This window comes from Triplophysa dalaica, chromosome 20 (genome assembly GCF_015846415.1).
Source record: "Triplophysa dalaica isolate WHDGS20190420 chromosome 20, ASM1584641v1, whole genome shotgun sequence".
Lineage (NCBI taxonomy): Eukaryota > Metazoa > Chordata > Actinopteri > Cypriniformes > Nemacheilidae > Triplophysa > Triplophysa dalaica.
The window spans coordinates 12,747,824-12,759,900 of NC_079561.1; the positions used below are offsets into that span (position 1 = coordinate 12,747,824).

A 12,077-nucleotide genomic window follows, 5' to 3' on the forward strand; every position below is an offset into this window, starting at 1 on the left:
GAAATTCTGTGATTTCTCATCTGTGTTTTCACACTGAAAATAATACAACCGATCAATATGTTTAGGGTGTGTTTGGATCGATTAAATCGAACTCTGTTGCAATTGCTCTGTTGTTGCACTTCATATGAAAATCACCAACAAGGAGACCTAGATCCCTAAAAAGTGAGAAAAGAACCCACTGTGAATCAAAGACATCTAAACTAACCAAACAATTTTTAGGGTCATATAACAAAATATGCCCCTAAAAAAACAAGACTTTGCTTGCTTTGTAGTTTCTCGGCTGACAGTGTGAAACCAAGCCTAAACATGTAAATATACACTTTTTGTTTTGACTCAAAGAACTAAGAGAACCAAACCACAGTTCTATTGTGGTACAAACTACTCTGTTACAAGAGTCATGACTTTATTTTTATTTTGAGGTGTAGATTTAACATGACTAAAGTTTTAGGCGAACGGAACACACAATGAAGTTAATGATCTTTTCTAGCCTGATTTAAATTCTTTTAGTTAAAGTTTTCCCTTTTAAAGGGATCCCTGTCTATGAAGGCTTGTATGCATTAATAGATGAACTCTGCCTTTGGCTGTAAAATAATTTGAGAATTACAAAAAGTATAGAATGTCATAGTTTTTATAACCAAGAAAAAAATGCGGTCACACTTTATTTTGAGGGGCACTTATTCGTCTTACCGGAGTTTTACCGGAGAACTTTTTCAAAAATGATTTTGTTATTGATGAGCCGAACGTTTTAAGCAATGAAATAAACAGGATGTATTAATGATACCAAGACCTCTTCTTGATGTCAAAAGATCAAGTAAATTTAGATTTCTCATGTCATGACCCCTTTAAGCCATGTGCCACGTGTGACGACAAAGCTGCCCCCCACAGCGTTCAATCACATATTGTCATTTGAGAGCAAGCAGTGACGTCACAAGCTGCCAATAGAGAGATGTACTTATAGATGGGTTTCACTTGTTAATGCATTACAGCCACCCAAACAATCAAAAAAAAGTAAACGTTAGAAATGTGAATGATTTTGTTTTGTGTTTGTTTTGTTATTCCTTCTTTTCATTTGTTTGTTTTCTATGTTTTAAATGACATTGACTCTTGATGGGCACATAAAGACAGCTGGTGCTCCATCGATGTGAATGTTTTTTTTCAGAATACACATTGTGGATCAAGTAATGGCTTGACACAAACACAGCTCTACAAAGACACTGATGGGAAAATCGTGTGTGCATGCACGTGTGTGTGTGACATCACTACAGGATCTGTACCCAATCTCTTTCTCCACTTTCGGTTGCATCGATCGCTCAGTTGCTTCTTCGGTTACATTTATTGTGTTTAGTGTTATATGACATTGATCAAAGAATTGTGTAACACATTCACACACAGACGGCATTGAGGTGCCTCTTTTTCAACCGTATGTAGTGCCCATAAAAAATAAACCGTATGTGTGTGTTGTTGAAAGCAGAGAACGTTTTCGAGACTCAAATTGATTTGGGGTTTTCTCCATTGTGCTTGTACACTGAGACACATAAAGACACACATGCTGTTGTGTTTTTTATCAGGGCTTTCTTGGTACAATTTAGTATAATTGATTATTAAGCAGAGCACATCAAAAACCCTTTAGGCGTGACCGCTGACCTCTAAACTGCTGCAGACACCAAAACACGATCAGTGAAAACCAAGGGATACAAATGCATTCGAAAACAGATTAAACTTTAGACTGAAATGCTGAAATCAAATAATATATTGACTTCCACTTTATATTATATAATGCAGTGTCTTCACGTTTCTTTATATGGTTTAAAAGTACTTATGTAGACTACGTGTGTGTGTTTTTGTAGGGGAGTGATGTCATGGAAGAACAGGATCTGAAGGAAATTGGCATCACGGATCCTGGACATCGGAGAAAGATCCTGAATTCTGCTCGCTCTTTACCAAAGGTTGGTCATCCCATTACAGGCTAAAATAGTACATCTACACTACTGTTTGAAAGTAGTTCTTTTGATATGAGGGTTTCTTAATTCTATAACTGAGCGCATGTTAATTTCTTACAAACTAAATATTGTTTTGTTTAATTAAATGTTTTGAATAAATGAAATGAATAGAAATACATCGTTTTTTTGGATGACTTAGACCAAATAATGAGAAAAAAATGAGTCCGTAAGACCATCTCAGAGCAACATTTGTACAAATTCAAGTCGAGGGTCGAATGCACTGAAAATGCTAAAATATAAACTTATATCCAAAGTTACATTTGTTATGTATTGTCAAATAATGCATGTGAACAATCTGAAATGTATAGGAAATAGAGTAAGTTAATCTACAGTACACTTTTCAACAGTCTGTTTTGCTTTTTATAAACACACTGTTATTTGGGGTTTGTCATCTGAACATTAGCATTGTGTCCTATTCAGTTTGTTTTAATGTTTTATTCAGGTGAAAGCATTGGGTTGTGATGGAAGCACATCTCTCGCTGCCTGGTTGGATGCTCTGGGTCTTCAGGAATATCTGCACAACTTCCTGTCCCGTGGCTATCGCACACTTGAGTGTGTGAAGAACCTTTGGGAATTAGAGATTGTTAATGTAAGACCAATATTTCTTTAACATCTGCAGTATTTTTCAACGGTATTACATTTTACAGTGAGGGTGTGAAGGGGTGTTTCCAAACCTGTATGTAGCTTGAAATGAAGAGAAACAATTGTGTACGTTTTTGGTTTGAGGAAAGGATTTAATTTCTTGAAGTACTGAATTATTAATGCCAAAGTTATTGGACCGAATACTTGCGCTGCTGTCAAATGAATCATTTCTCTTGTTTCTTTGTGTTTCTCTTCATGTAGGTGCTGAAGATCACGCTGTTGGGTCACAGGAAACGGATTATTGCATCAGTAGCCGAACGGCCCTACGAGGAACCTCCGGTCAAACCGCCCCGCCTCTCTCAGATCAGAGTTAGTAGAGTATACTAAATAGTAGTATATTAGAGTTTAGTTTAGAAGACTCGATGGTGGTGTCTCATGCTTTTTTACTCATCTTGGGATCTCTGACTCTGGGCATCTGTGCATTCCCTTACCGTACGACACACATTGTGATGGACATATATTAAATACACATGACATGTAGATATCTGCCCCTTATATCCGCATGCTTGAAGAAACAACAGTACAGTTTCTTGAACGGACTGTGTTTCCAATCCCAGATATGTTTTCTTCATTGATGCCAAATTAAATCAGCACTTCTGGTTTCTGATCGCTTCATGAGGCACCTTCTTGTTATTTTTCAGTGTCAGGATCTCGTGTCACAAAGTTCATCTCCTCTGAGTCACTCGGACTCCTACACATGCTCAATGGATCCTCTGCTGCCCACAATAGATTCTGTGAGGAGGAAAGGACCCGACTCTGACTACGACCTGAACTCCCGACAAAGGCCCAATGACAGATCACAACCACAGGTGAGTTTACATCCACGATTCTGGCAGAGTTTTTGAAGGTACCCAAACTATAACGAAAGTTTTTCTCTCCCCCTTTTTTCTTAAGGAGAGGTATGAGGAACGTCAACGGGAACCTCGCTTGACCTTACGACCCCCAAGTTTGGCGGCACCTTACACGCCGGTCCAAAACTGGCACCATCAACCTGAAAAGCTCATCTTTGAATCGTGTGGATATGAGGCCAATGTAATAACAGTTCTCTTGTAGATCTTTATGCACTGAAGTCGTTTGTGTTTGTGAACTGTAAGTTTATCTAAAATTTGACTTGTTCTACAGTATCTCGGCTCAATGCTCATTAAAGAACTTCGAGGAACGGAGTCAACGCAGGACGCCTGTGCTAAAATGAGGGTAGGTGTTCACAGACTCTTTATCTGAAGCTCTGCTGTGAGCAGTCACACCAGGACACTGGGAGGATATTATTATATTTTGCATTGCTTTGGGGGTAAAATGCCACCCGTGCGAGTCTTCTGCAGCAGTACGTGGGCACAAAAAGATCACTTTTATTATTTAAACCCCTTTTAACAAGGTCTGTGCAGGAAGTGGAAAATGGGCTTCTTCACTCGGCGGCCTGTTTGTGCCAAATAGATTGCAGATTTGCACTTTAGAGGTTGTTTTTGGTGATATATATATATATTAATAAATGAAAAACAACATTATCTTTATGTGAGGTATAATTTCTAAATGCAAAATGTGACCCTGACATGCTTTGACTGAATTTCCTTCTTTCTGTTATTGGTGTCAAATCTAACCATGTCTCTCTAACTCTCTCTCTCTCACTCGCTCTCTCTCTGTCTCACTCGTTATCGCTCTCTTTCTCTCGCTCTCCCAGAAGTCGACAGAGCAGATGAGGAAGATCCCCACCATCGTCCTCTCCATCACATACAAGGGTGTGAAATTCATTGATGCTGCCAACAAGGTGATGACATCATCCAGCTCTTTCCTTCAACAGACGAATAAACAGTCAGTTGTTAAACTAAAGGCCCTGTGGCTCACAGAACTATATTTGCTGAAGGAATTATTCAGTGACTCTTGGCTGCTCTTTGGCGTTTATGCGTTTCTAAAGGTCACGGGTGTCTGTGTGCTGCTGCATTTTTTAACACAGACATCCGTGTGCATTAAATTAAGCCTAATGTGACCAAAATCACATGATGTGTTTCATGAGACACTGATTTAATATGAATCTGATCAGTTGATACAGAAAAGACAAGATTGCATTAGCACTACAACTAAAGCTGCGCTATATCTCTATATCTTTTTGAAACATAAAATGGAAGGTTATTAATCTTTAAGTTGGTAGAAGTAAAACTGAATTGAAAGCAAAAGCTCAACGTTTAAATCATTAATATAAGCTAACAGTTTTGACTTGTTCTAAGGTAAGGGGAGAGTTTTCAATATTGATTTTAAGTACTCGGTTGTATTTGTTATGTTCCTTTTTCTGGTCTACATTTAATTATAACAATTGTTGACGAAACTCTTTTTTTGGTCTCTTGTGTCCAGAACATCATCGCAGAACATGAGATCAGGAACATTTCGTGTGCAGCTCAGGACCCAGAAGACCTCTGCACCTTCGCTTACATCACTAAAGACCTGCAGAGCAGTCATCATTACTGTCACGTCTTCAGCACCGTAGACGTGGTGAGACAAACAAACAAACACATGATGTCAGATGCGCTCGCGTGCAGTGCTGGAGATTGTGTCTGGCCTTCTGCCAGAACTCTTAATAGGATCATGAAGAATTTTACAGGAGTAGTTGTAAGCAGCAGTGACATTGATCACATAGCTGTCTAACAGATGTACACAAGCTTGCTCATCTCTGTCATTAACTTAAATCTATACAGCCGTACTTAAATCATTTATAATGGGCTCCCAAAAAAATGCAATTACTGTAGTCTGTTATGGTAACAGTTATTTAAAGCCGAGAAATGTTCTTCTGCGTGCTTATATAAAGTTTCAGAGGTGTATTTTTATAGTCAAGAGTGTTGGATGGATAGATGAATTGAAGGATTACAACCTTGTGGATCTGCACGCTAAACACGGACCATTACTACTGTATAAGTGCCTTACAAGTTCCCTTGGCTTACAACTTACATATGGTTCTTGTAACTCAGTGTCTAATGTACAATTATATAAAGTACTTGCTCTTTCTCACATTACATTCTGTAACTAAGCGTGTTATCTATGTATCATAAGTGCAGTTTAATGGCAAAGATTATTGATGTATGACTCTTGATGATGGTATTAGAGATCCTTCATCGGAAGATTGTTACCGTTGTGAGAACTCAATGATATTATTTATAATAACGGTTTAAGCGTCCTATCATCATTGTTAATTGCGCCGTCTCCGCCCCACTGCCAGAACCTGACCTATGAGATCATTCTGACACTGGGACAGGCGTTTGAAGTGGCCTATCAGCTGGCACTGCAGGCCCAGAGGACCAGACAACAGCAGAGCGCTGCAGGGGGAGCAGAAATCATTGAGACCAAGAGCAGCCGACCCGTCCCCAAACCTCGAGGGAGTATGCGCAAGTCAGGGGTGAGAGTACACACACACATGGTTAAAAAAGTCCAGTGCATTGCATTCGAGTGCAGCATATTAAGGCACCACATGCCTGCTGCCAACGTGAGAAATGTTCCAGATGAAAGCCAACTCTGGCTCTTCAGATACTTTGTGTTAGCTGAGTTTTAATACCGCATCTCATGTGCTTTAAGGAGGTGGCAGATGCATTGCATCTAGGGTAAAGAATGAATCCCAGAGGGCATATTGGAGAAATGTAATAAGATTAATGTGCTATTTTCTCCTCCCCCCTTTAAAATAGCCATTAGCGTTTAGTTTAACTCACACCATGATGACAAGCTGAAGTGCAGAGTGATGTCATATAAAAGTATTGATCTGTATTGGCAGATACAAGTGAGACTGTAAGCTTTAAATGGGTGTATTTTCTAAAAAGAAATTTTGGTGTTTCGTGGTACACTATATATATATAATAAAGGCTAATTTACTAAAACAAAATGTTTATATGCTCTCCTACTTGTAAGTCGCTTTGGATAAAAGTGTACAATGAATAAATGCAAATGTAAAACGTATTCCAGAGTTTTATGCAAGTCAACAAGCTCTACATTTAACACTACATCTATGTTGGTGGTTCTCAACTGCATTCTGGACTACAATATGCTCTTTCAGTGTTGTAGAGCCCCCTGTTGGTCATTTGAAGAATAACATGTCTTATGATCCATTACATTACCTTTATGCATTTATCAGACACTTTAATTCGAACTGACTTGGAGAACATTTAAGTTATGCTAATTATTTTCATGTTGATCTGAATCAACACTGCAATCAATTCTTAAGCACATCCAGTCAGCATGTTTGTGTGTGTGTTTTAGGTGGAAGCAATGGATGTGGACAATCACGGTCAGGGCAGCGCCGCCTGGGTCCTGGACTCTAAAGATCCTAAACGCACCGTCAGCACCAAGTACGAGACCACCATATTCTGACCGGACGATCCTCTCCTCCACGCTCCTCCCCTCTCACCTTTTCTTTCGCTCTGTGCCTTCACTCTCTAGATAGACTCTGATCTCCCTCGTCGACATGATCGATCTCATTCCTTCTCTCTCGGCTCCGTACATGAAGCCAACTTCTCCCTCACCTGCTCCTTTAACTCTGTCTGTCTCACACAGTCCTGCTGAGGTTCTGCTCATACTGTCCAACCATCTTTTCCTGAGGCTTACACCGGCCCAGAGAAACCTTCACAAACAGATTTTCCTCAGTCTTCACGATTGTCGTGTCGTAGCCCTTTAAGTTTGTAAAGCTATGCCGCTCACTTTAGGAGCATCTTTCACATGTAGTCTCATCCAGACTGGCTTGAAACCAAAGTCAAACTGTGCCGATGACCAGATCATCTCGGTTAGAACAGTCATTCTTCACAACTGAAAAAACTAAATGTTGAAAATTTCCTACTTGACACTGTCCAATGGATTCTCCATTCATCATTGATAGTGAACATTTTTTCTCTTAATGTTCCTTTATTTTTCCCTGTTCTGGTGCTTCTCCAGCAGACTTTGGCTGCAGTCACAGTGAGGAACTGATGAAGAACTTCGTCACCGTCGTCCACCTCCCTTTGAGCTAAAAACCACTGGTTCTGCCAATATGTAGCATCAGATCACAGGATATATGAGGCACTTTAAATGAGTAGGGTACAAACTGGTGCCCCTTTTAGTAATGCAATAAAGGCACAAATGTTTGGGGTTTTTTGGAAAGAGAACCTTGAGCTTCTCTTATAGGTTTTGAATAATCGTAATACAGAAGCATAAAAAAATTGATAATACGCTCTCGCACATGATTTAGAATATTTTCGTCAAATCGTTTTTTAATTTATGGGACTTATTTAGGTTTAGTCCAAAACTACCTAGACCTTCCTGAGCAGTAACCTAACATTGTTTATAACTGTGTGTTCACATCAAACGCTCTATATTACTCACAGGATTATTTGTTTTCCACTTCACTTGCGTGAATTAACACAGGACGGTAGTAGTCAATAAGCTCTTTGCGCAAATATGGCAATCAATGTGAAATGTTTCAATTTACGTTGAAGACGCGATTTAAATGAATATCGCAGGATCGCGGCAGTCGCATGCCCAGTTTGCGCCATTCACGTCTATCTGCAATTTTGCATTGACTTTATATTTAATCTACTCGCACAAATAATTCAATTCACTCTTGGCGTAAACACTATAACTCTATTGCCCATTTTATATTACAATGTTAAGTAATGATATTTGAGGTTTATTTCTGAATTGTTCATTTGAACCTGTATTCAGATTCAGGTAACATGGTTTTATAAATCTAAAACTATAAAGCCTTATTGGGATGGGACTAGTATTTCCAGGGAACGCTGGAGAAATTTGTGTTTTGCAGACTTTACAGAGTGTTTTTTTTGTAACAATCTCTTTAAAATTCCAAAGCAATTTACAAAAAGTTTTTTCGTACAATGTGTTTTGGCCGACATTAACTACTGTTTAAGTTCATACCATTGGGTGTTTTCTGCTTGCTCTGTCCCATTCATTATGGATATAGGTGCCATGTATACAAAAAACATTATATTAGTAAAATAAATAGCGTAAAAAAAGACTATTGTCACTGTGATATCAGTGTCAGGGAAGATCCTGACATTGTAGGTTTATTGTAGGTTATGTGTTTCATTTACAAATAGTATAAAATAAAATGAACAGGTCTATTATTTATTTCAGTGGTTTTATTATAAACAGATGGTTCTAAATAATCATACAAGTAAATAAAGTTTTTTTTTAATAATTATCGAAACAGTTTTTAATAGTCATTTTATTTTAATTTTTTTCTGTAGTTCGTAAAAAAGCATTTTAGCTGAAAGCAATCATAAAACTTGTTTGAGGTTGGCAAACATTGCGTGGTTAAGCTCCTTGTTTCACGGTCTCTTAATGTAAGCCCTGTTTTGTACCCTTTTCATGAAAAGTGCCAGTAGATCATCAGAGATTCTAGCTTTTTTAGTCGTTGTTTCCTTTAAATCTATGGACTGTGAGGACTTGATGAATAATTAGTCCTGTTTTGTTACTATGCACCTCTAGTAAATCAGTTCAGTCCTGTATTTTACATCCAGATGGGACTTTCGAAGCTGTTACATTAATGTCCTTTTATTTTGCTGCCAAAATATGGATTTGTGTTTAACACTGTGATGGGAAGTGCTGTCTCACGTCTGAGTAATCAGACCAGGCTGGGCCTGAACGTCTGAACCAAATCACAGAAGTATCTGAGAAGGCCGCACGCTCGCGATGTGTCTGATGCCAACACGTCAAAGTGAAATAGTGTTGACTGTGTATCAGTGACTGTATCAAGTACTTGCTGAATAAGCCGTCTCATATCAGTGTCGTGTCAAACACGTGTACAAGAGTGTCAGGGCATATCGATCTGAGACGTGGATAGGAAATGCTGTTCCCTCTTTCATGTTCCTGTCCTGGGATTTGAAGGTGGAAATGTGTTTCGATATTTCTCACAAGCCTTAATCCTCATGTGATCACAAGAGATGGGTGCTTAAGCATTTACAAATATGTAGCACACAGAGACTTTAAATACTAGACCCTTGACACGCTGACAGTCTGTCAGTTACATCTGCTGCTGTTTATTACAGTTTAGACCTTTATGAGAAAAGTGTTCAAGATCATAACCAAACAAATGTCACCCTTTATTACCTGCTGCTTATTTCTTCATTGTCTTTATTTCTCTTACACGTCATTCTGTCTCTTCTGTTGTCATGCAAAATCCTTTATCCTTCACATGATCCTGGCACCCTTGGATCACAAAATTAAAAAAATTGCTTACTTGAATCCGCCGACTGTTGAAGTATGTGCCAACACAACCCAGATAGCAAAATATCATTTAACATGGGTTTAAAATTGGTTAGTGTCAATATTTAGTTAGAAATATGAATAGCAGGAGTATTTTACCCTAATTCAGCAATTCTGTGTCAACCTTCTTTAATAAAGTGTGGTCCAAGGGGTTTGCCGCGGCTTTTTACCTTCCTCTTAATTTTTCTTTTCCAATGTGTGTTGTAAATGTTATCATTTATCCAAACTTTACATTTTAGTTGTTGCTTTATTTTAATCCCTGTATATGTGTTTTTCTGTAGCTGACAACTGTGTTGGATGCCAAACAGACAGAAAAAGTTGGATGCCAGTGGCAGCATGACTGGATAAAACATCACTTGTTTGGTGTGTGTGTGTGTTCGTGCGTGCGTGTATGTGTGTGTGACTTCTCTAACCTACAGCAAACTCACTGCGTCCATCATATGGCTCTTAAACACAAACAAGCCGAACACAGACACAGAGTATCCCGTCCACTACGCTACTCTCAGTAAACAAAACCCTCTCATCCTCAAAAAAAAGAAATCTCACTTTTATAAGATTTCAGGTCAAAGACTTGTTTTTTCAAACACTGGAAGAACAAACACACCATCACTGTATTTTCGGGCAAGAGCCAGTGTTGTTGTATCATTGCTTAGATTATCTTCGAGCTTTGTTTTATTTTTCATTGTGAACTGATGCTGTTCTACAGACCTGCAAGATGTGTCTAAACCGATGCCAATTCATCTCAGTGTAGTACCTCATATTATGCCTGATAACTTGGAAGATAAAACTAGTTTAAGTTAGAAACACTGATTTCAGTTTAGGAAAACACTGACTGGTTGAATATAGTCCTGTCATGTTTTAGCAGTTTAAGGTAAATCCATAAAATCCTAGGAATTATAAATCGGTTTTGTCAGTATTTTAAGTCAAACAACCAAGGTTTTGTTAAACATTAAGTTTGAAACGCTAAACCATATGGGTTAGAGAATTTGAACGTCATCTTTTAATGGTATTGTATACATCACAGAAAGACAAATAGGAGATACAATGCCATGTAACGGTACACTATTTTAATTATCGAAAGGCTTTGGGATGGGAATGGCACAGTCCAATCCTGGTATATTTTGTCACTTTTACAAGTATACTGTGATTTCTCATACAAAATGATGTTAATGTGACACTACAAACAACACCGAGTTGTTTATATGTAAGGGTTTATAATGCAACTTTTTGTCTTTCATTGTAACGATTACGTTGCAGAAAGCAGGGTTGGTTAGAAATAAAACATCTTTTAACAAAATAACAGAGATAGACATTCATGCATATTCATTCTGGCAACAATGTCCTTAGGCCTGTGTGTAGATAATTCATCAATATGATGTGTAGATGGAAAATATTCCTGTAAGCATTTAGCCTTAGTTTATGAGCATTTTAAGTCTGGTACTTTTTATTTTAATTTCCACTTTTTTTTTAACATGGTACATAAAAAATGGGTACAGTGCTAAGTACAGGCAGATGCTAATGCTAGCACCTGTAACAGCAGCAGTGTTTGCACAACTAATCACGTTAGAAAATTCAACAGTGATAGTTTGGATTATATCCGCGGCTTAATGATTAAAATATAAACAATGTTTAATTGTAAAATAATTCTGGGTGGTCTGTCTTTTGATACTTGAATGATTCTGCTTTTATAGATATCTCTCTCTCTATATATATATGTATATGTATGTAATACTGTATGTAATTTTTGTTGGTTTGTTTACTTGGTCATATTTTTGTCATATCTAGAGGGGAAAGTCTTTTTAAAGCTCAACATATTATGTTTGCGAGTGAGCATGAGACTGACAATGAAATGTTTGAGAGATGTTGCCACAGAATCAAAGAGAACGATTGTACATAATCCTGGGCTTCCAGTCTTTTTTATGATTATTATTTTTCATAATTGTACATCCAATAAATGAAGAGATGGTATCCAGTTTGTCGTCTTGTGTTTATTTGATGAAAATGTAGCAGCAAATGAAAGATATTCTACATGATGTAAATGCTGCTATATGTAGGGCAATTAATATTTACATTTCATCAGCAAATGAAAGAAATTCTATATGATGTAAATACTGCTATTTGTAACGCAATTAATATTTACTCTGGGTTTTGACTTAATTTTTCAGCCAGCACACGGACGTCTGTAAGAAGTCTGCTAATGATCTGGATCTG

The 12,077-nt window shown here is 37.9% G+C and overlaps 1 protein-coding gene across 5 annotated transcripts in view; it reads left to right on the plus strand.

Moving 5' to 3' along the window:
• LOC130408954 (ankyrin repeat and SAM domain-containing protein 1A) overlaps nucleotides 1-11,838 on the plus strand; it is an 89,153-nt gene extending 77,315 nt beyond the window's left edge. For 4 of the 5 annotated variants that reach the window (XM_056732482.1, XM_056732486.1, XM_056732483.1 and 1 more), the window contains 10 exons: nucleotides 1,848-1,946; nucleotides 2,443-2,589; nucleotides 2,844-2,951; nucleotides 3,284-3,451; nucleotides 3,537-3,674; nucleotides 3,765-3,836; nucleotides 4,318-4,404; nucleotides 4,986-5,123; nucleotides 5,845-6,021; nucleotides 6,873-10,141. In XM_056732482.1, coding sequence (XP_056588460.1) covers nucleotides 1,848-1,946; nucleotides 2,443-2,589; nucleotides 2,844-2,951; nucleotides 3,284-3,451; nucleotides 3,537-3,674; nucleotides 3,765-3,836; nucleotides 4,318-4,404; nucleotides 4,986-5,123; nucleotides 5,845-6,021; nucleotides 6,873-6,983 — 1,245 coding nt within the window. In that variant the 3' untranslated portion in view covers nucleotides 6,984-10,141. The other variant, XM_056732485.1, reaches the window with a different exon arrangement.
• Nucleotides 11,839-12,077: the final 239 nt, after the last annotated feature.